Source organism: Drosophila ananassae, chromosome 3L (assembly GCF_017639315.1).
Source record: "Drosophila ananassae strain 14024-0371.13 chromosome 3L, ASM1763931v2, whole genome shotgun sequence".
NCBI classification, from domain to species: domain Eukaryota; kingdom Metazoa; phylum Arthropoda; class Insecta; order Diptera; family Drosophilidae; genus Drosophila; species Drosophila ananassae.
Window position 1 is genome coordinate 12,202,832 of NC_057929.1, and position 24,310 is coordinate 12,227,141.

General features: G+C 49.2%; 7 protein-coding genes across 15 annotated transcripts in view; 4 read left to right on the forward strand and 3 right to left on the reverse strand.

Annotated features, from left to right (window-relative positions):
• Positions 1-506: 506 nt before the first annotated feature.
• On the forward strand, positions 507-2,100 carry LOC6496187 (cyclic AMP-dependent transcription factor ATF-2). 3 transcript variants are annotated; one of them, XM_014908174.2, is made up of 3 exons: positions 507-586; positions 662-1,760; positions 1,816-2,100. In XM_014908174.2, exons 2-3 carry the CDS (start codon positions 743-745, stop codon positions 1,908-1,910), a joined length of 1,113 nt encoding a protein of 370 aa, XP_014763660.1. In that variant the 5' UTR covers positions 507-586; positions 662-742; the 3' UTR covers positions 1,911-2,100. The 3 variants fall into 3 exon arrangements, with proteins under 3 accessions (XP_014763660.1, XP_032305980.1, XP_001960402.1); XM_032450089.2 differs by having other exon boundaries at positions 556-1,760; positions 1,819-2,100; XM_001960366.4 differs by having other exon boundaries at positions 558-1,760.
• On the reverse strand, positions 2,018-5,289 carry LOC6494398 (TBC1 domain family member 31). Its single transcript, XM_001960367.4, has 4 exons — positions 4,944-5,289; positions 4,771-4,884; positions 2,295-4,713; positions 2,018-2,235 (listed from the first exon to the last, which is right to left on the reverse strand). Exons 1-4 carry the CDS (start codon positions 5,204-5,206, stop codon positions 2,080-2,082), a joined length of 2,952 nt encoding a protein of 983 aa, XP_001960403.1. The 5' UTR covers positions 5,207-5,289; the 3' UTR covers positions 2,018-2,079.
• A 267-nt stretch (positions 5,290-5,556) lies between these two features.
• LOC6494397 (leptin receptor gene-related protein) lies at positions 5,557-6,482 on the reverse strand. Its single transcript, XM_001960368.4, has 3 exons — positions 6,330-6,482; positions 5,903-6,158; positions 5,557-5,842 (listed from the first exon to the last, which is right to left on the reverse strand). Exons 2-3 carry the CDS (start codon positions 6,128-6,130, stop codon positions 5,732-5,734), a joined length of 339 nt encoding a protein of 112 aa, XP_001960404.3. The 5' UTR covers positions 6,131-6,158; positions 6,330-6,482; the 3' UTR covers positions 5,557-5,731.
• Positions 6,483-7,300: 818 nt separating this feature from the next.
• Positions 7,301-12,102, forward strand: LOC6496188. Its single transcript, XM_001960369.4, has 3 exons — positions 7,301-7,973; positions 8,999-9,944; positions 10,002-12,102. The coding sequence occupies exons 1-3, from the start codon at positions 7,880-7,882 to the stop codon at positions 10,570-10,572; spliced, it is 1,611 nt and encodes a 536-aa protein (XP_001960405.1). The 5' UTR covers positions 7,301-7,879; the 3' UTR covers positions 10,573-12,102.
• Positions 12,103-12,488: 386 nt separating this feature from the next.
• LOC6496189 (sodium/potassium-transporting ATPase subunit beta-1-interacting protein) lies at positions 12,489-19,133 on the forward strand. 3 transcript variants are annotated; one of them, XM_032450046.2, is made up of 8 exons: positions 12,490-12,585; positions 13,232-13,723; positions 13,789-13,926; positions 13,996-14,076; positions 14,137-14,328; positions 14,392-14,452; positions 15,151-15,205; positions 17,755-19,133. In XM_032450046.2, the coding sequence occupies exons 2-8, from the start codon at positions 13,664-13,666 to the stop codon at positions 17,765-17,767; spliced, it is 600 nt and encodes a 199-aa protein (XP_032305937.1). In that variant the 5' UTR covers positions 12,490-12,585; positions 13,232-13,663; the 3' UTR covers positions 17,768-19,133. The 3 variants fall into 3 exon arrangements, with proteins under 3 accessions (XP_032305936.1, XP_032305935.1, XP_032305937.1); XM_032450045.1 differs by lacking the exon at positions 15,151-15,205 and having other exon boundaries at positions 12,489-12,585; XM_032450044.1 differs by lacking the exon at positions 17,755-19,133 and having other exon boundaries at positions 12,489-12,585; positions 15,151-17,514.
• On the reverse strand, positions 19,054-22,075 carry LOC6494396 (angiotensin-converting enzyme). The gene is made up of 4 exons (XM_001960372.4): positions 20,928-22,075; positions 20,272-20,838; positions 19,264-19,577; positions 19,054-19,206 (listed from the first exon to the last, which is right to left on the reverse strand). The coding sequence occupies exons 1-4, from the start codon at positions 21,944-21,946 to the stop codon at positions 19,190-19,192; spliced, it is 1,917 nt and encodes a 638-aa protein (XP_001960408.1). The 5' UTR covers positions 21,947-22,075; the 3' UTR covers positions 19,054-19,189.
• An 894-nt stretch (positions 22,076-22,969) lies between these two features.
• The window catches only part of LOC6496192 (sodium channel protein 60E), a 31,387-nt gene continuing 30,046 nt past the window's right edge, over positions 22,970-24,310 (forward strand). For all 5 annotated transcript variants that reach the window (XM_032450911.2, XM_032450913.2, XM_032450914.2 and 2 more), the window contains exons 1-2: positions 22,970-23,041; positions 23,782-24,165. The gene's annotated coding sequence lies outside the window, so the exon portion shown is untranslated. The remainder of the gene's footprint in view (positions 23,042-23,781; positions 24,166-24,310) is intronic.

Consider the following 24,310-nt stretch of genomic DNA (forward strand, 5'->3'; position numbering starts at 1 on the left):
AAACGGCCCAGTTCATAAATCGAAAAACGCTCATAATGGAAGCGTGGGTAAACGCCTATTATATTTATTATAAATATTTAACAGCAAAGTTTATCTTTAAAATTCAGCATCGCGGGACTTTATTCTTTTTGAAAATTTGAAAAACTCCGTTTGAAAATATACTAAACATACCATATAAAAGTTATCGAAGAACGTTTAAGTCAGCCACCGATAGTCAGTAATTTAAATTGCGCGCCTCTTGGGAACTTGAATGTATAAATTGTAGACTCAAAAGAATTTATTTGGATCGATACGTCGATTTTTTCCTCCGATCTGGATATATTTCTTACATAGAGTTATTTTAATAATATATTCGTCATATATCGTTGGCAGAGTTGTGCTGCTAAGTTCGTTTTGAAACTTTAGCAATAAAGTAGCTAAAGCCGGCAGCTCTAGCGATGGTGCGGAGTTGCCAGACGTGCACAAAATACCCCAACGTCCCAAATATCAGTGTTGGTACATGCGAAAAATACTTATCGATATTGTTTTCTTTCTGAATTTTATAACTAGCAATAAAACTGCTAAAACCCGCACCACCAGCAAAAGGGTAAATAAGCAAAATTACATGCGAAGATATCTGTTTTGATCGGAATTAATTGAACAATCCCGAATTTTCTTAAAGAAATTTGATGACCATAACCGAAGGTCCCCTGGCACTGGAAACACAAGCAGAAAAAGGGTTGTTTCAATGTAATTTTCAGCCATGGACTCTTCTGGCGGAATTGCGGATCTGACCAGCGTATCCTTTGCGGACTTCGAGGCAAAAGCAGCCGAGGGTGAAGAGTCCTGGCCGCAGGCAAAGGACATAACCCTAGATCTGTCGCTGGGCCAGAAGACGCTGTTTGCCGCTGACCAGACGCCTACGCCAACACGCCTTATCAAGAACTGCGACGAAGTGGGACTCTTCGAGGATCTGCAGCATGTCAATCCATTTGACATTGGTTTCCAGCGCGCGGCGGAGCAAAACGTTTCTGGAACTCCAAAGCGCCCGCAAGCTCCTCCGGTAGACGGGGAGTCTCTACACACCCCACAGGTGTTTCCACTGGAGAACGCTAGCCCTCTAGCTCCATCCGGCAATCCGGTCTCTCGAAGCGATAGTTGCAGCAATGTGGATGTGGAACAGCTGCTGGCCACCACTGCAACTCCTCCCCTTACGGCGGAACCTCCTGCACCTCCGTTAGCTGTGGAGCCTCCGCCACTACAGCTCATCCAACCCCAAGTCATAACCTGGGTACTGCCCGCCCAATCCTGCCCTGTACCCTTAGTAGAGGCGAAAAAATGCCATACGAATGCCACACGACCCTTCATCCTGCCCAAGCCCAGTACAGAAACAGTGAAGAAAAGGCGACCAGAACCCATCCTAGTGAGCTGTAATACGCCCAATCCCGAACCGAGCAGCGCCAGTTTGACGCCCACATCACAGCTCCCAATTAAGGAGCGTTTAAAAGCGATCCTGCACAGCAATAACCTCAACAGACGCCCCTTTACCACATCTCCACAGGTCGTGAGATCCAAGGATGCAAAGGACCGTGACGCGGATTGCATGGAGCGGAGAAGAGTAGCTGCCAGGCGCTACAGAAACAAGGTCCGCAACGAGCACAAGGATCTGCTGAAGCAAAACAACCAACTGCAACAAGAGAACCATGAACTGCGCGAAATGATCGCCCGGTTGGAAAAGGAGCTGAAGCAGCAGAAGCTTAGCCACAACAGCATAGCTGGGGGTATGCCGAAGAGATATATCCATAAACCAAAGATTCTTATCTTCCCATATTTCAGTAGTGGGCAGTCAGCTGCATATTCCGCCCTCCAGCTTTCACCTGCTTATCAACGTTCCAAACGTCGTAGTGCCTTCGCCGTTGGTTAAGAAGTAATTATAGTAACCTGGACTACCACTATAAGCTGCCACGTTATTCGATTGTCGATTGTTTTTCCAGTGATTTGATGGAAGTCCTTGATCTGTTTTGATTTCAGTGCCATGTCATTTAGGAATTCTTTCTAATTTTATTTGTACAATAAGTCCCAATCCGTTGTTCTATTAAATTAGAAAACTTTACCCCTGCATCCTCTCCGTGAATCTATGGTGATTATTTCCATAAACTCTCTCTGGATTTCCAGAATTGACTTTTCAAAATCCAGCATCTGGGGATTGGTTGGCGCGGACGAGGAGCTTGGAGTGCACAGCTGCTCCTTGGTCATCTGGAGTAACGAAAGGCGTAAAAAATAGAAAGCAGGGTCATTACATTAGAGATACGTACCTCCTGCAAGCTTTTCTGCAGCTCATCCCTTTGCCGGCACAGCTCTCTCATGTTCCCGTAATACTTCTGCGCTAGCGGAACGCCCGCCGTATTGGTAAGGTAGCGCTGCGCAAGAATCTCCATCTCCTGGTTTCGAATCTCGTCTTCAGCCAACTGCATCTGTTGGTTGTTCCGGCGGCGCTCGCGCTCTATGCTGTGCATCAGCCTATCGATCTCCTTCTCCATTTCGAGAACCTTGCGCCGCTGCTCCGACTCCTGCAGCTTAGAGATAACCTCGCTCTTGCGCCGCCGCACCTCCATCTGGTAGGTAAGCAGCATCTTCCTTTGACATGTGATGCGTTCCTCCTCCCGGTGGATGGTGTCCTGGTAGAGTTTTTCCATCTCCTTGAGACGGCGAGCATGCTCTTCCTGCTTGAGGCCGTTTTCCAGTCGCTCCATAATCCGGACCTCCTCTAGCTCAAGATGTCGTATTCGGGCATCGATTTCCTGGTTGTGTTTTAGGAGGGACACGGCCTGCTCTTCCTGTTGTTCAATCCAGTCGCTGGGATACTTGACAAACTTCGGGTACACGCCCTTGGGAATGGCACGGAAGCGTTGCATGAAACGCTGTGGATGCAGGGCTGGCTCACAACACGCCATCAGCCTACGGGCTTTGGCCAAAAGTTTCCCGATATCAACCGGGTTCTGTTCGTGAAAAAAGGAGATTGCAGAGCGCCGGTCCGCCAGTCGAAGGATAACCTCACGGTTAGTCAAGTTGTAGGCTACAACCAGGAACACGGGAAACCAAGGAGGCTCCGTTACAATGTTATCCCACACCGCTAGCCACTGATTTTCCTCCAGAACCTCAGCAAAGGCACTACTTAGCAACGGCCACGCATAGTCCTTTGGGAGGAGCTCTATTGATTTGTAGAACTTGCACAGCGGCTCGTCGTGGTGCTGGAGCAGATTCTCGCACATGGCCAGGTAATTCGCCGGTGGGAGCGGGTGAAACTCGAACCAGAGCTGAAAGTGATTGAGGACCAGCGTTGCAAGGAGCTCGAAAGAAACCAACCCGTTCTTTGGCAGCTGCTTCACAAACGGAAAAATGAGGTGTGGCATGAAGTCTGCATGAGCAAGGACATTGCACCACTGCGACAGGCAGGCCCATACCTTGATCACAGCACGTCGCTGGGCATCGTTTCGAATCTTAAGTTTATTGGCTTGTTTCCGGACCATCAGGGGTACGCCCAACTTGATGAGCTCCTGAAACTGCGACCCGTTGCAAGGAAGATCTAGAAGTGAGGTCCATATGATGAACCTGTACTTCTCCGGATAGCATCCATACTCTCTGAGCATTGCCTGCAATCTACTCGGCTTCAGCAGATGCCTCAATTCCTGGTTCATGCAGCCACTGACGGCGCAGGTTGGCATGGACTTGGGCAACTTGAGAGTAGACCTAACATTGCTGTGGCACCTGGCCTGAACCTGCAAGGAGTTAAACAGACGACAGGTGGACCAAACGTTAACCTCTCCGCAACGAGAGGTTACACTCAAGAGCTTGCCGTCTCGGCTCAGGTTCAGTTTCATCGCATCGGAGCCCTGAACGATTATCTTGTGGTTCGTGTTGGCCAAGTCCAATATAATAGCTTGATTTCTTCCGGTAATCGCAAACACAATCCGCTCCTTGGGCTGCGGTAGGAAGGCCATTTGCCGTATTATGAAGTCGGTGAGCCGGTAAAGCTTCTCCAGATCAAACGTCGCCGAGCTGAGAATTAGTAGATAACCATCCAGTGTACTCATACACATCTTATTCCCATCAGGAGTAAAACAGTAGCTAGTGAGAAGTCCATTGGAAAAATCCTGGACAGGACAATCAAATGTAAGATCGTCCTCAAGGTCGCTGTTGTCCGGGTTACAAAGATTGATCTCCGGCACCGACTCCGCTGCGCCTAGCAGTCTCAGGCGACGATGCATAGCCTTAATGGGCTGACCCATTCTTAGGGTGTTTAGGGTAAACGAGGACCACACGTGCAACGAATCGTTGGAGAAGCAGGTAAAAAAGTGATCCGAGTTGGGAAGAAAGGCGGCGAACTTGAGGGTATACCGCTGGTCATCAAACTCCAGCTGGTGGGAGACCTCGAGGGAAGCAAGATTCATCAGGACAGCATGATGGCCAAAGCGCACAAGGGCGTTGGAGCACCGGGTGGAGCTTTTCAGACGCTGCCCCCAGCTGATCTCCTCAACAGCTTCACTTCCTAACTCGCTGCTGGACCGTATCCGGGAGTTTTCCAAATCAATGGTGCAGATTTGGCCCATCCTGTTGCCAACGATGTAAAGACTCTTCTGTAGCGGCATCGGTCGGATCATCTTAGCCTTGGGTAGGCGCACACTCAGCCGCCAATAGAATTTTGTCACAAAGTCAAACACGAAGACGTTGCCACTAAAAAAGAGAACGAGGTTGCTTACTGTGCTGACCATCTCTAACGTAGTCCATTACCGCCTGTCGATGACGACCAGTAGGTTGCTTTGTTCGTTAAAGCAGCAGGCTGCAATTTGGATTCGCACTTGCTTCCCTGCTTCCTTGAGGGTGTGGTGAACCGTCAGAATGTTTCTGTTGCAAAAAAAGTCTCCAGGTTATTGCTCCGAGATGGACCTTAGTCAAAGGCTTACCCTGCTTCGTTGCGCTTCAGTCTAAAGGGATACTTCTGGGACCGGGATTTGCTAGAGCTGCTCGAAGGTACCTCAAACACATCCTCGTCCGAATGCAGTCCACTGGACTCTGTCTCCAGCTGCAAGTCATCCCCTGTTGAGGCGAAGGACGAAGTATCCTCCGAATCGTCATCGCTTGGTCCATATGCTCCAACGCCCTGCCAATTCGTAGCCATATCCCTAGGCGAAACCTTTTCATCCCCGAGTTTTAAATCGCCATCCATCTTACACCTAAAAAACTACGACCAATTTGTCAAATAAAGAGAGTGCTATCGGTTTACAGGAACCAGTGCTTATCGAGGAGTGGCTTAGTTATCGGAACCACGAAAGGATTCGGAACTTCTGTTTCACTACTAGGGTTCAGCTCCCCGGCGATGTCCTGCACCAGCTCAGGGGAGACTGCTGCGGAATACGATGCGAAACAATGTCGCACTCCCCGCCACAGGGACCGATGACCCCTCCCACAGCTCCAAGCTCGCTGGTCCAATCGCCTTTTGACCGCTTACGCGAACTGGAAAATGTATTGGTGCCACCCACAGGATCTTGACTCCTTTTCGGCACTCTTTCTTTCACGTCTGTTTACTACTAATGTCTGTTTATTTTGCATTTAAGTTATCTGATTACAGTTGATTAGATGAGATTGTGGCTGATTACGAGCAAATCTGCGCAGTAATCAAGGCAGCAGGAATGGGCGGAGAGGTCTTCCAGAGTATGACTGCTGCTTTGAGTACTGGGCCTTCAAATACTTCCTAGAACATGCTTCCATAGTGCTCCCCGTCCTCCCGCATGGCGTAGCCTAACATGGTGCTGAAGTTTATAATATTGCTGAATATTGTTAGAATGCAAGCAGTCCAAGTAATCTGTAATTAGGAGACTTGAGTAAACATCTGCGTTTTTCATTCAGCCACAATTGTACTAACCACCGCAGCGTGGGCCAGGACAATGGGCAGGGCAAAAGCGCTGATCACCATTCCCGTGGTAAGGAAATGGGCGAACTCCACCTTCGGGTTGGTCTCCGAGCCGGGAGTGGTCCGCTTAGCCACAAAGACCGGAATGGCAGCCAGTGCGTAGAAGAGCAGCACAAAGAAAGGGTAGAAGATTTTCGGCGTTGGTACAGCGCAGGCCAGGATTAGGAAGGTGAGTCCCATGCATGTACAGAATGCACAAATGATAAGGCTATTTTAGGAAAAGAAACTAAATTTGATTAAAATGTTCTCCAATAAGGAAGACGGAGTAGACATACGCTGATGGACATCAATCGACGGCGAGCAAGTCACAGGTCAGGTGGCATCCACATGAAAGTTAGAACATCAGTAAGCTCATGACAACTAAATAACAAATAATTACCTTTCGCAGTAGCCATTGTTCTACGGTATTTTTAAACTTAAAGTATCCTATTTTTTTGTTTATAAATTTTCTTTCTCTAAAAATGACTCACTATTTTGGTTCTAGTTCCTAGAGATGGAGAAACATCGATGCTTTTTGGCCACTGTCGATGTTTTTGTCGATTTATCGAACCAATATCGACTGGTTCCATAGGTAGTTCCAAAGATGGAACTTTAGATATCGATATTTCAGCATCCTGGCTTAACTTAAAAAAATGTTTCTTTTTCTAACACTATAATGGATAACGGTGGCATTTTTAATGGATTTTTATTTTGACACATTGCTGAGGGGCTTGAGGTTTCGCTTATAAATTGCGAAAACCTTGTATGAAAGAAAATCCCTTTATTATATTTATTCTCTCATTCAGAAACGGACAAGTGCCATCCAGCAACGGGTCAATGCATCCGCCTACCACAAAAAGATTTTTGCATTGGGGGAGATCAAAAAGGAAAATGTCTAGAGTCATAAACCACACCACCGTCTTACTTCGCAGCAGAACCTTCCGCCTCTTGTTCTCCTGGCACTGAGAAAAGCTCTTCTGCTAACGATTCATTGATAAAAATAAAGTGCGCCCTATCCCAAGCAAAAACGACGCAAGAAAGGGAAGCCGCTACCCCATATTTTGGGGTTGGGTTCAGGGGGTCGTGGATTTGTGAGTGGCAGCCACCTGCTAGCTGGCTTCTATTCGCTCCGGCTCTTTATGAATGCCCGTGTTTACTCAAAGAACCATAGACGTGCGGAGCTTTCCAGTCCATATCGTACGCAGGCGCCTCCTCGGTGCTCCACTAGGTGCTGTTGTTGCTCCTCTGCGGCGGATATGCCCTCAAAAGCTGCCCGCAACATTTAACAGTGCGGGGGTGGGATAACATTTGCGTCACAGCTTCTTCTGCTTCGGGCTCGGGTTTGGGCCGAGTGTGCTCGGTCGCCGCCAGGCTCATTCAGTTTTCTTCAGTATAACGGTATACGTCGACGGTTCAGCAACGCATGACTCGGGTTCCGGATGAACTCTGACCATTCATATCCCTGCGATTGAAAGGTTTTTCACCCGCAAACTAAGTGAAAACTGCAGCAATTGACACTTCCAGTGCCCGATTTAGGAGCAAAGTGATCCTGTTCGACGGAAGTCACCAAAATTGAGGCGATAAAGCGCCGTTAGCTAACGAAAATTACGAACAATATTGCACGCCCACGCGCGAAAATTGTTCTCGGAACAGTGCAAGCGAAAAGTTGGGGGAGCAACCACCAGCAGCTAGAAGCAGCTGCCACTGGATTTTCGCCACTCGGGGTATGTGTGTGGGTGTTGAAAATCAATAAACCGTCGACGTCGTCGTTTGGCAGAAAGCAGCCAGCCCCATCAACCATATGGCAGCCGTGGCCGTATCCGTGCACTGCTAGCCGATTTCAGTGGATCGAAAATAACCAGCGATTGAGCGCCTGAGCACCTGAGGGAGGGAAGGAAAGTACTGCAATTGCATTGCGACCAAGTGCCAAGTGCCCCAAAGTAGTGCAAAATGGCGGCTCGCCTGGAACTCGCCGTTAGCTGCGCCCTGGCTGCAGTCGTCCTTTGCTGCATTTTGGGTCAGTGTGAGTCGTCCGTTTACCCAGGTAAGCCTAAAAATAGCACACTTCACAGTCGTACATACATAGTTTCGAGTTGGGTGCGTGGTGAATGGCGTAGGAAGAAACAGAAAGGAGCAGAAGGGGCGCCAAAGTGGGAGGGGCGTGTGGAGGAGGCGTAGAGCCAGGCAGTGGGCCTGGGACAGAATCGCCACCTCGTTTTGTGTATCCTGCACTGGATACATATACAGCTGCGGTGGAAATAGTAGCTCAATGAGTTCTATTTTTTGAGGCTGTTTCAATTCTAACACATTAAATACTACGTATTACATTTTAAAATTATTTTCCTTACAAAATTATCCTTTTTTAAGGGTAATACTTACTTGTACTTGTAACTTACTTGTAATTGAGTGGGTGTTTTCAAAAGTCAACCCCAAACACGTAGATTCTTCCTTTTCTCTGCAACGTCACCTACACACTTGAACAGGAGTTGCAAGTGGGAGAGTGGGGTGGAAGGACTCCTGTGGCGTTCAAACGGGCTTCCTGGGCGGCAAAAGTTTCAATTCATGCCTCCCAACCTGCACCCAGTAATAAACCCAGGAACTGCGATGCGGTGCGATTAGGTTTCCAAGCACGTCACGCCAATGCTCCGGTCCTGTTCGTTTTTGTATCCAACCCCCGATGATTGGGCTGACCTGGGCGCGTGTGTAATTGGTCTATTTTTAGCCTTTGGGCAATAAAACCGACTTTTGTTTGTCTATTTCGAATCCTTTCTTGAGGGCGGTGGGATGGCCAGAGCGGCAGGGTGATGGAGGGGCTGACTGACCCTTCGCGTGGCGGCTATTTTCGACATTGGTTTCTATTTTTTGGTTCCCGACTTCTGACACGCAGCCCGCCACGCACCACTCATTAGCATAATCACCTCGCACCGCCGCCGTGAGTCTGTTGAAACATAAAATTAGAAACTTAACTTTTAGTTTAAGTTTACGGCCAAGATCAATGGCAAGCAGTCTCAGCTTGCCTAGCGCAGAAAAGTAGGCAATTTTTAGAGCGGTCTTTGTTGGTTCTTGCAGGACTGCGCAGAAGACCTATCCAGGCGCCCGTAATGGACCCGCAGAGCGAACAGGAGTACGCCTTTCTGGCCCAGATGATGGAGCAATATGCCCGCAGGAGACTGCAGCAGCAGTTCGACCACCAGCTGCATGAGATTAACCTAAAGATGGATCGCCAGCGGCAGCTGCTGGAGCGGGAGCGCTACCGCCAGCGGCAGCAGCAACTGCAGGTGCAGCGCGAAGCGGAGGAGGAGTACGAGAACGGGAATGGCAACCAGCTGAACCAGCAATACGACCAGTACGACAACGCCGAGGCGGAGGCCAGCTACGGCAGTCCTCTGGATGCTGTGCCAGATGTCCAGCCCCCCATCTATTTGCCACGGCTTCCCAATCTACCAAATCTACCCAATCGGCCCAATCTTGGAGACTCGCCCAACCGGAACAGCATACTCCGGGAAAGAATACCTTTTGCAGTAGGCCCCAACGATGCCCGCTTCTTCGACAACCCCAACGACCCGTCGGGGGAGCTAGACTCCCGAGCTCTGGAGGACTATGAAGAGTATGCCCCCATTGAGCCCACTCCAGACGGGGCCAAGTCAGGCAAGATCGCAACACCGGTTCCGGCTCCAGTGCCGGTGGAGCCTCCGAAAGTTGTGGACGCCGCCAACGCCAACTTCCATCGAATCAACCCCCAATCAGTAGCCGCTGCGGCTGTGGCGGGAGTGAATCTACCCCAGGCCAAGGAGCAGGGTGCCCCCCACGAGATCAACGCTCTCATCAATAAGCTGCAGAAGCAGAGCAAGTCGCCCATTCTTACCTTGGTCAGCGGGGGCGACACAAGCCAGGAACAAATCGTCCTGCGGCAGCACCTGGGCATGAGCAACGAGATGGGGGTGTACATCGTGGCCCTGATAGCGGGCGTAAGTGCAGCAGTGACTGTGGGTCTTCTGGCGCTTGGGGTGACCTGGTGAGTACATCCCGATCAGTACAGGGCTTGCGGAGACTAATTTTTCGATCTTCATAGGTTCCACAACCGCCACAAGGCAGCAGCCGATGTGGACTACCCGGCATACGGCGTAACAGGACCCAACAAGGATGTCTCGCCCTCCGGCGACCGGAAGCTGGCGCAGAGTGCCCAAATGTACCACTACCAGCACCAGAAGCAGCAGATAATCGCCATGGAGAACAGCCAGGCCGCGGACGGTAGTTGCGGACTGTCGGACGTGGAGAGCGACGACGACAACGAGGAGGGAGACTACACCGTGTACGAATGTCCTGGCTTGGCGCCGACCGGCGAAATGGAGGTGAAGAATCCGCTCTTCCTGGACGAGACGCCGGCCACGCCGGCCAACAACCTCTCCGGCCAACCCGCCGGGGCCAACGCATCTGCAGCGGCCACCAACAACAACATTACGCAGGCCACGCCCCAGCAGCCGGCCACCCAGAAGAAAGGTACTGTTAAGCCCAACATGAATCTCTTGAATGCCGCCGCCACCGCAGCAGCCGCTGCAGCCGCCTCTGCAACAGACGCTGCAGCGGCCGGAGCGGCCGGCAAGGAGGAGCCAAAGCAGAAGCGTAAGCAGAGCAAGAAGTAAGCGGAAGGGATCAACGTAGAGCGAGGAGCAGATTGTTTTCCCTCTTGGGACAATTGGTAAAGTGTGACTGATCCATTGTCAGCCAACCCTCAGACACTCTCCCACAAGAACAGAAACAATAACAGATTAAGCTGCAGCTTGTATGTATTCCTATCAGAGAGTCCAGGGAATCTAATTCCAGGACCCACCCATACAGACAACTCGAACCTTCCCCATTTGTGTAATTCCTGTTATGTTGTGTCGCGTAATCGGCTTCGAATGCAGTAAGTCTGATTACTGATTACTGAACCGAGCATCCTGTCCCACATCCATTTCCGCCCACTTTCCACCCGCTGTCAGGCGCACAACACAGTCAGGTGCTGTTGGTGCTGCAAGGCATCCGGAGGGGGAGAGGCCTACTATTACGAGGACAAGCTTGGTTAAGGCAGGATGTGTCAGAAACAGATCCTTTAGCGTGCAGTGCAAATCTATTTTGTTGGAATACTTTAAGTCTGGAGGCGTTCAGAGCAGGGAGCAGAGGAGGGACAACCAACCAAAGCTAACTAACATATTATATTATTATAAATATATGTATATTCATGTAATTATTGTATCATATATACCCGGAGGCAGCCCTTTTACTTACCTGCCCAGGTGTGGTGTACTATCTTTTTTCATTTTTACTACGCTTTGTGATCGATCCTAAATTATCTGTGTCAATTTAGAAATACAATTCTGATAACCAACCTGTATGCATGCAAACATATTATACACGTATATTGGAGCGAGGTGCGAAGCAGTTGGAGGACTCTAGGACTAGGACGCTAGGACTAGGAGAGGATTATTTACAAGTAAAACTTACAATAATTTCCCTGCACACATTCATGTAAAGTAAATGAAAAACGACTGATAACACACAAAAGATAACACGCGTCTATTGTACAAAAACCAAAAAAGAAAAGAGACGGAGGAAAATTTATTTACTGATTAGCGAGATGATTAGCAAAGGAACCTATCAGCGGAAACGATGATTCCCAACCCCAGAATAAAGCCTAGAAGTCTAAAGGAAACTGTAGCGACATTTTACTATATATATTGTACACTCAATTGCTGTAAATAAACATGAGGCATTAGGAGGCGGATGGGGGTCAAAGGACTCATCCCCAGAGGAACTATTGCGGCCGAAATTAACACTGAAAACAAACAGAATTGAATTGAGGAACTTGCGAGTTCAAAAACAAGCAAAACACGAATAATTCTATTTACTAGTGGAACATGCAAAGCATCTTGAAGCATTCAAATTTGAATTCGAAATCGAAACAGACTTAGCCACAATAAAGTTGAGAGTAATGTTGAGTTTGAAATATATATTTTATGGTGTTTGGCTAGCGACACGTCAAAATAATCCAAACTCGTGGAGGTAAGGGAGCGAGTGGCAGAGAAGTCCCCACATATATTGTGAAAAAGAGCATAATTCAATTTATTTATGTATGATAACCGTAACAACACAAATTATACAATATGCATACAGAATAAAATAAACTAACCCAAGTTGTCGTCTTTTATTGGGGTGCTATGTTGATTGAAGTATATCTGAGTTGATTTGACTTAGCATCTTTTTTATTTTATGATAACTTCATATAACCTCGTATAAGTCATATCTTAAGTAACAAGGAAATATTTGAACTTAAGCCGGACTTTTTGGAAGAGACCGTTATTCTTCACAGTGCAGCCATTTTAGCTAGTTTTTTTAATTCTAGCTTTTTTTTAACGGAAAATACTGCACAAATGTTGTGAGATGCGGGTTTTCTCTTAAATTTAGTTTAAGCTTCTTATGGCTTATGATCAGCCTTGGAGTAATTTCCAAATGGAACGGGGTCCGTAATTTCGTTCCGGCACATTTTAAATTTAGGGCCAAATATGGATTTTTTGGGGATTTTCAGAGCTACCTGATTGAATTTGAGGGAAAATGCAAGTCGGAGTCTGGTAACACTGTTCTGATTATCAACAACCTTTCCCGTACTTGCTCTTGACGTAAGTCCAAAAAAGTGTTAATTTCTGAGATAATATTGTGCCCATTATGTAAAGTACACTCCCGGATAGCGGTGGAGCCCGACGCAAAACCATTAAGTGCTCCCAAGTCAGGATCTCTGTCCGTATGTGTGTGTGTGGGAATGCTCGGTGGTCAGTGTCGAGTGCATGTGTGTTGGTGTCCCTGTGTGGGGCTTCCGTATAGCCAGAGGAAAACAAATGGATTTGATGGGGCGTTTGAGTCATGTTTGGATGTATCAGGAAAACAAAGCACGGCGCGTCAGCGGTTGTCCGCCGCCGTCCGCTTAATTTGATTAGCCAGCCAATCGTGAGATCGAATCTGCTGGCACAAATATAGACATGGCGTAATTGAGAGCGAGAGAGCTGGCTGCTGTGCTAATTAATTAATGGCTCGTCTTGACCTGGACACTAACCAGAGCCGATTGAGAATGAGTGTGTACATATGTACTCCCTATTAAATGGGCGAAAATAGTGCGTGCTTAGTTTGCGTTACGTGAGCCCATTCCGATGCAGTTGTGGTAGTAAGATATGTTGGGTTGTGTCTGTGTGTGTGCGAGCATGAGTGTACATCGGTCTCTCGGTAGCCGCAACTCACTTAATTTCTTTTATTTACTCTCGGTTCACACAGATCAGGTTTTGTTCGTTCCTCGCTCCTCCTCAGTGCAGCAGTGCAGCTGCATTCTTTCTCGCTCCACACCCCGCACCTTTCCTCAGCCCGAGAGCACCTGTTTATTCTAAAGGAGCAAAAGAGACGAACAGAAGTGCACTTGCCACGCTTGAATTGGTGAAGCGGCAGCCTGCTCTCCACGCGGAAATGCCAGTGGAAGGAAAGGCGCAGGCAGGCAGAGAATCATAGACTGGAGGAGCCAGCCAGTTCCAGTTGCAGATCCCATCCCGTCGAGGCGCCATGACATCGCCCTAAAGTGGCCCCCATAGCAAGAGATACACACAGTACTTAGAGCAGTACTTTAGCTCCGGAGTCCGGATAGCTGAATAGATAAGGAAGGAGTAGCGGAGGGGGAGAACATTTGTGCTAACTTCTGAATGGAATGACGATGTGATGGGCTCGTGCTCGTGTACGCGGCGACACTTTTTGCTGTCAATATGCTTCCTGCAAGTGGTGAGTATCCGCGATAAGCGCAGCCCTACTCGGCATTACTGATTACATCCGCTCCCCGCCGCTAGATAACCATCATCGAGCGCCAGGTATTCGATTTCCTCGGATACATGTGGGCGCCCATTCTGGTGAACTTTTTCCACATACTCTTCATCATATTCGGCTTCTACGGCGCGTACCACTTTCGCGTTAAATACATCATCACCGTAAGTGCCCCCGCCCTATTATCATATCTGAGCGATAACCCCAATTTATTTTGTGCGCCCCGCTTGCAGTATCTAATATGGAATTTCCTGTGGATCGGCTGGAACGCCTTCCTCATTTGCTTCTACTTGAACGTGGGAGTTTTGGACAGGGTAAGGAAACACAAAGACTTCAACAGGCACAGTAAACAGTGATTCTCTTTCCTCCTTTAGGACAGCGATCTGCTTAACCTTGGCACGGGCAGCGTCTCCTGGTTTGAGGCGAACGGGTATGGCTGCAAGCCCACCTACAACATGACCGCGGACGATCCGTTCCGGCCCCCACGCCCGGAGCGCGTAGACGGTTGCTTGCTCGACTATCCGCTGGTGGAGATCATACACTCCGGAGTGCAGGTTGCTTTGGCGGTGAGTGGCTATAGGGACAAATCCTTATGTGGAACTTGAATACATCTGACTCCTCCTTCACAGCTGTTCGGTATACTTGGTGCGATTCTAATCAGTTGCATATTTCTCGACGAGGACGACAGATGTAAGTGGAGAATGTCGATTCAGTACCATATTCGGTGTCGTATAAAGATCACTAACCCGCGGGATTGGTCATTGTCTAACCCCTCCTCCACATACTCACACTTGTACACAGTTTATCACCGTTTAGTTTTTCCACTTATCACTTAACCTGCATATTTCCCCCTCGTTAGTAAGGCGAATGTTTTGAAAATATGGAAGCTTCCGTGTTCGGAAGCTGCGTTCAGTGTACCCACTGTGTTTTTATACTTTAATGCGTCAGGTTGTCGATGTGTAAGCTGTTCCCCCGAAACCCAAACCCCGGAATGCAATTGTACCCCCCTACATATTACAAATACGAGACATTTTATTTAAACATATAAATATTGTATCCGATATTAACCACCATTGTGACATGCCCATGTGAACTGTGAAACCCTAATATGAACATACATAATGCATACTTGCCACACATATACATACGTATTGTAATTCATGTTATGTTTAAGCCATTTCTCTCATAACAACCAGAAAAACATTGTATCTGCTTGTCGCCAATGACACTGTGCAGCACAAGAGAAGCCATCTTAAATGAGATCCGATTTGGATTTGACTTTCAATCAAAAAATCAGAAACTTTTGCTGCCCAGTGTCCTGCGCGGTATTCGATCCCGTGAATATAGTTTATTGTTAAAGCATCTTTAATCCACTTTCTGGTTTCCAGTCGATTTCATGAACGGCGACGCGAAGAGTCCACAGCACACCGTGGTCCACCCAATGTACGTGAGCTATACAAGTATACCCACAACATCCGCAAGCGCCACCATGCAATCAAACAAGCATCTGCAACTGCAGCATCAGCAGCAGCAGCAGCAGCAAAACTCACTGAAATTCTATCATCATCAGCAACAACAGCAACACCACTTCCACACTACCAGTAGCAACAGCAAGAACAACTACCAGTTGAGCGGCGGCAGCAATAGCAACAATAATACACTCGACAATAATCGCCAACCGCCGCTGCCAGACACAACAAATAACCACAACGCGTCATTCCCCCCACACCACCACCACACTCGTTTAACCCAAAATGCGGGAGGAAGTAACAGCAGTCTGCACCGCAATCGGCCACTCCAACTCCACTCCAAGCCCAAACACCACGTCCCAACGCCCATGTCCCCGCAGACGACGCCGTCCCTGTCGTACGCCTCGCTTCAGAATTCCAACTCTCATCTCGCGGCCAGCTCGCTGAACAACAGCAACTACAGTCTTTTCCAGAGCCCGGACTCATTCCAGGGCTCCAACTCTCACTTCGCTCGCATTCACCACAAGCCCAAGCCCCCCAAGTCCGGGGTTTCCACACTGCCGATGGGATCTGAGGTGAACATCAGCTCCCCTGTCCGTCCTCCGTTCGACCGCCTGTCTCGCAACCTCGAAGAGGACGAGGATAGCTTTTCGCTGCAGCAGTTCGCCCCGGGCGACCATGGGGTAACCTATGTGCCATTCCAGAGTCCCACGCCCAATGGCCTATTCGGAGGCGACAACAACAACCAGAGCACTCGGCAAACATTCCACTCGCCAAACAACAATGGCTATCCCTATGACCAGAACGGACTACCCTCCCCGCTTCGGGTCGCTCGTCGACCCACGCATATCCCACTGCCCACAGTCCCGCTGCACTCATGCCTGGAAGTCGATGACAACGAAGATGCCGACTCTGATAGAAATCCATCGCCCCAGCCGGTCTCCCGTCCGCACATCCTCCACCAGCGCTTGGGCCAGGCCCCATATCCCGATCTCTCGCCCGAGGTGGCGGAGCGGTATGCTATGCCCTCCCAGGCTGTGGTCGCCCTTCCTATGCCCCACGGCTCCCCCATGGTGCGTCGCAGCAATCGCCGCCCCCGGCCACCCATTCCCGTCAATTTCTGCGACCAGATTCGTGCTCCTCCGCCGGGTTACGTTGTCCGCGCCCAAAGCGACGACCGCCTAGTTGAGCAGGCACAGCAAGCGTCGGCGTCAACGGGGGTGGACGCTGCCCCTCATGTTAATCGCCGAAGCGGCCAAAAGTCCCGTCCGCGCTCCTTCTGCAACTCGATAGTGGGCGTGCAGGCCTAGAGCTCTACCATCCGGAACATAACCACATCCTACCCAATCCCAAGACTTAAGTACGTCCTGCAGTCCTCTCTCTCTACCTTTACACTTGTGCTCCAAGCGGGGCAAGACGCGGATGCCATTCGCTGTTACTAACTCTAGCAGGATAACCTGATTCGCTCATATTCGAACATTTTTGTGTTGTTGTTTCTTTGTTGTGCTAACCTGGCTCCAAAACTGGGGCACTGGGGCCCACCAGGCCCGCAGCTTCGAAGCGTGCGTCTAACGATTAGGATGAAGCCTTGCAAACGCTGTCTTTTTTAATTAACGCGTATATATTAATTATTAGGAACGAATCCACACACACCACACTTTTGAGACTTTCCCCAAATTGTGATAGAAGAGAGTGCGTGGAAAGCCTGTACAATTTTATGTTGATCTGTGATAACTAAAACGAACATAAACGAAATAATCTGAAATTGAAATGCGAAAATGTCACAATAAGCATGTAAGAAATTTGTTGAAATGCCAGCGAGAGAAATTTATAATTTAGCGCCAATTGCAACGAGATGCCTTGATGAAAGTCGGAATATTGAATATAGATACGTATATATATAGATATATATATATTGATGTGTTATCGGGGGAGCGCGCAGCCTCCCCGAACGGCTGCCTTTTGTTTTTAAACGAAATATATACGATATATTATATATGCGAGATGCAAGTTAGTTGTCAAACACAAACCAAGTTGTCTATTGAGTTAAGTGCGAGATTCATTATTATACAAGCGAAGATTCAAACGTTAAAGTACGAACCTATTAGATATATAGTTAAGTCTAGTGTTAAGCTTGAAGCCACACAAACCGCGTTAGCAGATCCAAATCCTAGACTCTATTTAATGTTAGTTAGAACACATACCAATTCTGATCTTTAGCGGACTGGTGCCAACTCCCTAAGAGATTTAAAGCGTTTCCAATAAATGTTCATTTACACCAAACTAAGGACTATCTCTATCTCGGAAACTTCTGTTAATAGTTGTACATTTCACTGGTAACTGGCTTCCGTAGCATTTGTGGCTTTAACCAAACGCTAACTATCTCAACTATCTGCGCCCGTAGCTAATCCAATTGTTTAACAGCTCTAAGTATACGCACACAAAGTCTAACCCCCCAGGTAACTGTCATACCTATGAACCCCTTCCAAGGAGCCACACTAATCCCGATTCTCTCTCCTTCAGTGAAGCATATTAGCAAGCAGTCCAAGCACCGCCAATCGCTCTACTCCATCGAGTTTGGCGGCAGCAGCAGTGACACCATCCGACACGGCGCCCACTCCCTGGGCCTGGGACTGGGCGATCCCAGGGGCGACCAGGACGGCGGGGAGCTGAGCCCCAAGCCAATGACTCCGCGACGCGTCAAGAGAAGGTCTGTGATGGCCAGAGGCACACAGGGTAGGCAGTCCAGCGGGGGCAGCAGCCGGCGCTCCCACCACGGCTCCAGCGGCACGCTGAGATCCAAGCACGGCGGTCATTCGGGGGGCGGCGCGGACAGCAGCAGTGGCAGCTACGTGAGGAGCAGCACACGGAGTTCGCGCAGAAAGTACCAGCAGAACCCAGTCACCAAGTTGCTCGACCAACAGCTGCAACAACATCATCCGCAGCAACCGCACTTGGGTTCGTTCCACCGCCAGGACAAGCTCTCATTGACCGCCTCCAATCTGCAGACTCTGAACGACGACATCGTGAATAACTCCAACCTGGTTTCCGGTAGCAGCCAGCTGGGAAGTCTGGGCAAGAGCAATCGGCACTTGTACCACAGCTACCGCAAAAACATTCCGCTGGATCCCATCTACTACAACACCAACGGTCAGGGCGTAGTGCTCGAAGAGCAGGGCTCGCCCAACCTGCCACCGCCTCCACCACTTCCATCCCATGCCAATCTGCAGGCGGGTGGTGGGGGGCACTACAATCCCAGTTACCAACACTCCACTACCCACCTCAACGATGTGGGTCACGGCCCCGACGAGCTCTACAACAATCGTCCTCCCTCGGTGCGTTCCAGTTACTCGAACTTCCACGGTTCGCGTCCTCTGTCCACCGCCTATGGGAATGCCCCGGGTGAAAACGTGTTCGCCGGCCTGACCGGAGCCAGTGCCAGTCCCCCGCAGGCCCCGTGCACTCCGCCCCTGTACCAACAGCACCCAATGCATCTGCAGCAGCAGCAACAACATCAACTTCAACAAAACCAACAGCAGCACTATATTCCACCGCCCCCTATGGATCCTGCACCCGCCTACGTGAGTGCCATGTCCTTCTCTAAGAGAACCGCATCGAGGGAGAGCATCCGGTCGATGGCCTTCCTCAACAACGGCCCGCCTGCCTACAATCTTAATTACCACACACCGCCCGACTCGGAGACTACCATGTAAGGCGGTTCAGCCACCAGAATCACGGATCACAACCATCATCGCCCACGACAAACCTATATATTTATTCTCATGCTTTAACCAACTTGATCCGTAAGCTAACGATACGATGTTTAGTGTCTAGGATATAGACTAAGTTTTTATCGATTTACCAAAGTGCCTTTTGTAAATAAATGTCTAAAATATACGGTAGCTAACAGGGTTAGGTGTTCGAGGCGCCACTAGTTTATTAGTCCAATCCCCGATCCTTAATCTTTTCGACACACTGAAAGGAGGGACGTTAAAAGGGCTGGCACTTGCAATGTATGGCACTCTAACTTACATTCGTCGGCGTCCCAGCCTGGTTCGATATCCAGCTGCTTGTTCCGCTCCTTCAGCCAGGTGAAGAGTGGCGCGAAGTACTCCAGAATGCCGCGTCCACTCAACTTCCTCTCCCCGGTGGCTATCTCCATAACATCCCGCCAATGCCGTGTGGCCCCCAACTGCATCATGTCTCGCATCTTCTTGCCCGCCTCCTTGCTGTCATAGAAGTCACAGTTGTGCAGCGGGAAGTCCGGATCCCCAGGTTTGTACTGGCCACTAGCGAGGCAGAAGGAGCGGTAGAACTGGAAGCCCAAGATTTCGGCCAAAAATTTTCTAAAAGGCAATGGAGAAACGTTTTGTTAACCATTTATTTTTCTTACCCTGATGTACATATGTGTTTATAACTGATGGCTAGTTGTATCTCTCGTCCAATTTTCATTCGATTCTTGAGCGGTGTACCTTAAAAAAATTGTGCATGGATTCCCTATTTATCTGCATCAAAACCTAAACACACATTTTTGGATCCATATTTTCCAAAATTTTATGGGGGTACCCCTTGCAAAATCAAGGATTCTCATTTGTGGCCCTTGGGATAGCTATATCAAAACTTGCCGGATTCTTGAGCGGAGTACCTTAAAAGAATTGTGGATGGATTCCCTATAATTCTGTATCAAAACCTCAAAACACATTTTTCGATCCATATTTTTCAAATTTTTTGAGGGTACTCCTTGAAAAATCAAGGATTCTCATTTGTGGCCTTTGGGATAGCTATATCTCGGCCAATTCTTGCCCGAATCTTGAGCGGAGTATCTTAAAAGAATTGTGGATGGATTCCCTATAATTCTGTATCAAAACCTCAACACACATTTTTGGATCCAAATTTTGTGAATCGTTGAAAAATCTAGGATTCTCATTTGTGCCCCTTGGGGTCACAAATGCGGATCGATTTCCCATTATTGACCTCCATCGTTTTCCATCAATGTATTACTGATAGTCTGGCATTTGGAAATAGAAATGTAATACCCACTTTGTGTTAGATGTTTCCGGATTCATCCCGCGGTAGAACTTAAAGTCCAAGTCAAAGTCCCTGTTGTTGCGCTGCGAAGGAGGCTGCACTCCGGCGAACTTGTCCTGCAGATGCCAGTAGGCGCAGTTGTAGTCCTTCACTCCGATTCTCCCGTCCATGACGTCGACCAGGAACTTGTCATTGATGAAGTACTGAGGCACTGCAACCAGTGTGTGCACTCCCATCCGAAAGAGCCGGTTTAGAGACTGCTCCTCTGTGAGGCTGTCGTTCAGGAGAATGTGAAGGCGGAAAAGATGGCGGGCAGTGCCCGAGGCGAGGATTACCGTCTCCGCCATGGCTGCGCCGAATCCAGGACACGGCTCAGTGTCTAGGCCAAAGGGCAACTGTCGCTTGTAAATATTATACTGGAGCTCCGCCATAGTCCCGTGCATTTGCATCATTTTTTTGTAGTCCAGCTTAGGACAGTACCGGAGAGCCACGTCCGGCGGAAAATAGTACACTTGCGACTTACAGTCGGGGCCACCTTCGTCGTCCTTCATCCGCCGTGACCATTTCTCGTAGAAGTTACTGGCGAGTAGGCACATATGATTATTTTATCATTCACAAAAATTAACACACTTTCGAGAGACATAGTTAAAGAACCAAAATGAACTTACTCCGACATGTGGTTGAGTCCGAGGGACTCAAAGAACTCGGCGGCTTTCCGATTGATTTTTACGGGCGTAACCAGGACCTCCTCCAGGCGGCGATGGACGGAGGGAAGCTGGTGCTGCTTACTAGGATGGGGGGTGCGAAAGAACTGGTGCGGATACCAGTCCTGCGAAAGGATCTGGTCCATAACGGGGGCCGGAATGGCGCCATCGCTCTTTGTGTCTGCCTTGGGATAGGCGATGCGCACCTCGTGGCGCAGGTAGGCGTGCAGCTCCCGGTACAGTGGCATGATTTCCCACACCACAGTCTCCATCTCCGCCTGGAAGTTCTCGGTGTCGAAGTGGTGGTACCAGGTGCGGGACGGAGTCACATGCCCATTGTAGGTGGCAGCGATCCTCAGAAGTCGCACAAAGTCTATGAACGTGGACTTGGCAGTCTCCTTCTCGTTGATGGCTTTGCGCCAGGCGTACCAGTTTATCAGCAGATCGTCGTACAACTTTGTTCTCCGGTTCTTTGCCACTATCTGCTGGTCCATGGACATGGGGCCTCGAGCAGAGCAGTCCTCCAGAGGACACACCAGCGCCCCGCTCACAAAGTTGTGTGTTTGCCTGAGCAGGTCCTTGGCCTGTTCGTAATCCTTGGGGCGCAGGCCCTGCAGCTGCAGTTTGGCCATCCGCTGCACCCGTCGACGCAAAAGAGGATCATCGAGCTCGGCCACTGGCACCACGCTGAGATTGGCAGCCAGTTCATACTGCAGGCGATAAGTCTCCGACTCCACTTCCTGCTTCCCATTCAAAGCCTGCCCTCCCAGAGGAGACTTTCCTTTCGCTGTGAGTTGGAGAAAGATGCGGCGCTTCAGGTCCCATATGGTGCGCATTCGGGCGGTTGCTTTGTCGAGGATCTGTTTGGTGGTCTGCTCATAGTTGGCGGTGTGGTTGGACATCCGACTCGAGTCGCCCAAAGTCAGTTCCATCTGAAGCAGCAGGAACAGCAGCAGCTGCACCCCCTTCCCTGGCAGCCGCATCTTGGCCTAGGCTCGCTTCCGTTTCTACTTCGATAAGCTTATCTGTGGGTATGCTATTTGTCCGATTTGGGTTTGGCTTTCCGCGTTACTCCGCCTCGAACCGAATCTCACAGGGAACTGAGCTCCAAGCTTCAAGCTTTGGTGGGTCGTCACGATGCTCTTGCCAGCTTATCAGTTTCCAGCTCAGGGCTGGGGCTTATCAACTCGAATTGCAAAAGAGCGGATCTAGTGCGCAGATCCGAAGCTGGCCAACGTTGCGTATACGTAATTTGACAGTCTTTATTTTATTAAAGCATTTACTGTTTACAGCATTCTTTAGTTGGTATCTTAATTTAGTTCGATTTTCTTTGTTTTATAATTAAATTAGTTTATACGTTTCGCAGTGGGTCAACGGAGCGTATGAGTTATGTGATTTCTATAGTACGTATACGACGCGTTACCCAGCAATCAAAGATGGTATAAGAAGCATGTATTAGACACTTCTGTGTTAGAAATCGAAACATTCGACATCGCGGTTTGGCAGTTTGGCAGTGCGACAACGGTGCGTATGACTAATGTGATTCCATTACGTATACGACGCGTGGTCCAGAGTTGAAGATGAAATTCGAAGACGGAACAATCTTTTCATGAACATCGTCCGCATGCTGCTGGTTTTGTTAGTCAGTGGCCCATATTCGAGCCTAATCATTTTGACATTTTCTCGTAGAGGACTATGAGGCTGCGAGGGGCGGCGGGCGGATGGCCTGCGGTGCAACAGCAGCGTCGAAATAGTGGGAATTCGCCACAGCACGTCCTATAGCGTGGCATTTGTTTATGCCGGCTGACCTGCAAGCGAAAGGGACGACGGCGATGCGCAAGCCAGAGCTCGGGCGCCCTCTATTGAGAGTGGAGAGAGCATTTCCCCGACGTGTCCTTTTTTGGCAGAATACTGGGCAATTCCCTTACACAGGGCTCGTCGGGTCCGTGTTTTTCATCGTTCTGCATCGCGGTCGCCCTGCAGATTACGTCAAACGGAAAGGAAAACCCGTTAGCCGAGCTCAGTCGCCGAAGAACCTTAGAACCGAGCAGTCGCCATGCGAGCTCGCGCGTTCCCACGTACGTCCTTAAAAAACACATAGAAAAGTGAAGTGAAGAGGCCCGAATGGGAATGTTGTGAAAGGCAGAAACAGCGCCACAAAAGGAGCTCCACGCGCTCCCACTCGCCCACTCCCACGTACACGCCATCGCTGGCAATCGGTTAAGCAGTGCGAATACCGTTATAGTTAACCAGCACAAGTGCATTCCGTTTCGGAGGCAGCGAGCGAAAAATTTTTCAGCGCCCAAAAATAGAGTGAAATGTGTGCACTGCACATTGTTTTTGTTGTTAGTGCTGTGAAAGGACTTGCCAAGGATGGGGGCGAGGGGTGAGGAGCAGAGGAACAGGAACTGGGGGCAGGGGCCGTTGGGATACAACGGAAACTAACCTACATTTTCGCGCTCTTTCGCACGCTTTCGCACACACACACATACGTATAGGGCCGTCCCGCTTGCTCGGGCTGCTTGGCTTGCAAAAGAAATCAACAGTAAATTGTAATAACACTTCTCGGCCTGCAGAGGTGTGTGTGTGCAGGTGTGTTTGTGTGTTCTGCGTGCCTGTATGTGTGTCAAACAATGTGCGTGCAAGAAGTTTTTTTGCCTTGTGTTGTTACTGTTTTTTGTTTTTTGTTTTACTGTTTCTGGTTTTGTTTTTGGCCTTCTTCTCCCTTATCCCTTCCGCCTCCCCCCAATCCTACATTGTTGCACAGTTGCGACTAAATAAAAATGTAATTAATGTAAAATAAAATCAAATAAAACAGCAGCAACCTCAATTCGATTCGGGTTCGGAATCAAAATCGGAATAGTGAGTGCGCCAGTGTTGGGAAGTGGAAAGTAGAACGCGAACGCGAATACGAATACGAGAGGTCCTGAAGGAAAGTAAAGTGCAGAGCGTGGGGCAACTTCCGAGTGCGTTTGTGTGTGTGTGCATCTGCGTATGTGTCTGTCCATGTCTGCGTGTGTTGCAGGCCAAAGAAAGTAAAATACGAAAATAGAAATAGAAATAGCGGTGAAGTAGTGCAGCACGCAGCACACGTGCGATTACATAAAGCCCACAAATCATCCCAACTATCTCCGAACATCCTGCTAGCCACACCGACAAACAAGCCAGCGAGCAAACAACAATTAACCGCAAATGTTTAAAGGTAAATCGAAAATGCAAAGAGCTGGAAAGGGGGCCAAGGAGCGGGGGCTCATCTGTGTATGTATGCGTGTGTAGGTGTGCGGCCACCACAACTTCAGCTCATGTGGTGTGGTGGCGGTGGCGGTGGCACCAGGATTGGGCCATAA

Bases quoted from the DNA above. Each gene is read 5' to 3' on its own strand.
- LOC6496187 (XM_014908174.2), top strand. From the start codon at position 743: ATGGACTCTTCTGGCGGAATTGCGGATCTGACCAGCGTATCCTTTGCG. The intron at 1,761-1,815 runs GTATGCCGAAGA...CCCATATTTCAG, and splicing joins CCACAACAGCATAGCTGGGG to TAGTGGGCAGTCAGCTGCAT.
- LOC6494398 (XM_001960367.4), bottom strand. From the start codon at position 5,206: ATGGATGGCGATTTAAAACTCGGGGATGAAAAGGTTTCGCCTAGGGAT. The intron at 4,885-4,943 runs GTAAGCCTTTGA...TTTTTGCAACAG, and splicing joins CTGAAGCGCAACGAAGCAGG to AAACATTCTGACGGTTCACC. The intron at 2,236-2,294 runs GTACGTATCTCT...TCGTTACTCCAG, and splicing joins TGCAGAAAAGCTTGCAGGAG to ATGACCAAGGAGCAGCTGTG.
- LOC6494397 (XM_001960368.4), bottom strand. From the start codon at position 6,130: ATGGGACTCACCTTCCTAATCCTGGCCTGCGCTGTACCAACGCCGAAA. The intron at 5,843-5,902 runs GTTAGTACAATT...TCCTAATTACAG, and splicing joins TCCTGGCCCACGCTGCGGTG to ATTACTTGGACTGCTTGCAT.
- LOC6496188 (XM_001960369.4), top strand. From the start codon at position 7,880: ATGGCGGCTCGCCTGGAACTCGCCGTTAGCTGCGCCCTGGCTGCAGTC. The intron at 7,974-8,998 runs GTAAGCCTAAAA...TGGTTCTTGCAG, and splicing joins TGAGTCGTCCGTTTACCCAG to GACTGCGCAGAAGACCTATC. The intron at 9,945-10,001 runs GTGAGTACATCC...CGATCTTCATAG, and splicing joins CTGGCGCTTGGGGTGACCTG to GTTCCACAACCGCCACAAGG.
- LOC6496189 (XM_032450044.1), top strand. From the start codon at position 13,664: ATGGGCTCGTGCTCGTGTACGCGGCGACACTTTTTGCTGTCAATATGC. The intron at 13,724-13,788 runs GTGAGTATCCGC...CCCCGCCGCTAG, and splicing joins CAATATGCTTCCTGCAAGTG to ATAACCATCATCGAGCGCCA. The intron at 14,329-14,391 runs GTGAGTGGCTAT...CCTCCTTCACAG, and splicing joins GAGTGCAGGTTGCTTTGGCG to CTGTTCGGTATACTTGGTGC.
- LOC6494396 (XM_001960372.4), bottom strand. From the start codon at position 21,946: ATGCGGCTGCCAGGGAAGGGGGTGCAGCTGCTGCTGTTCCTGCTGCTT. The intron at 20,839-20,927 runs GTAAGTTCATTT...CCTACTCGCCAG, and splicing joins GGACTCAACCACATGTCGGA to TAACTTCTACGAGAAATGGT. The intron at 19,578-20,271 runs GTGGGTATTACA...ATTGCCTTTTAG, and splicing joins CCGGAAACATCTAACACAAA to AAAATTTTTGGCCGAAATCT.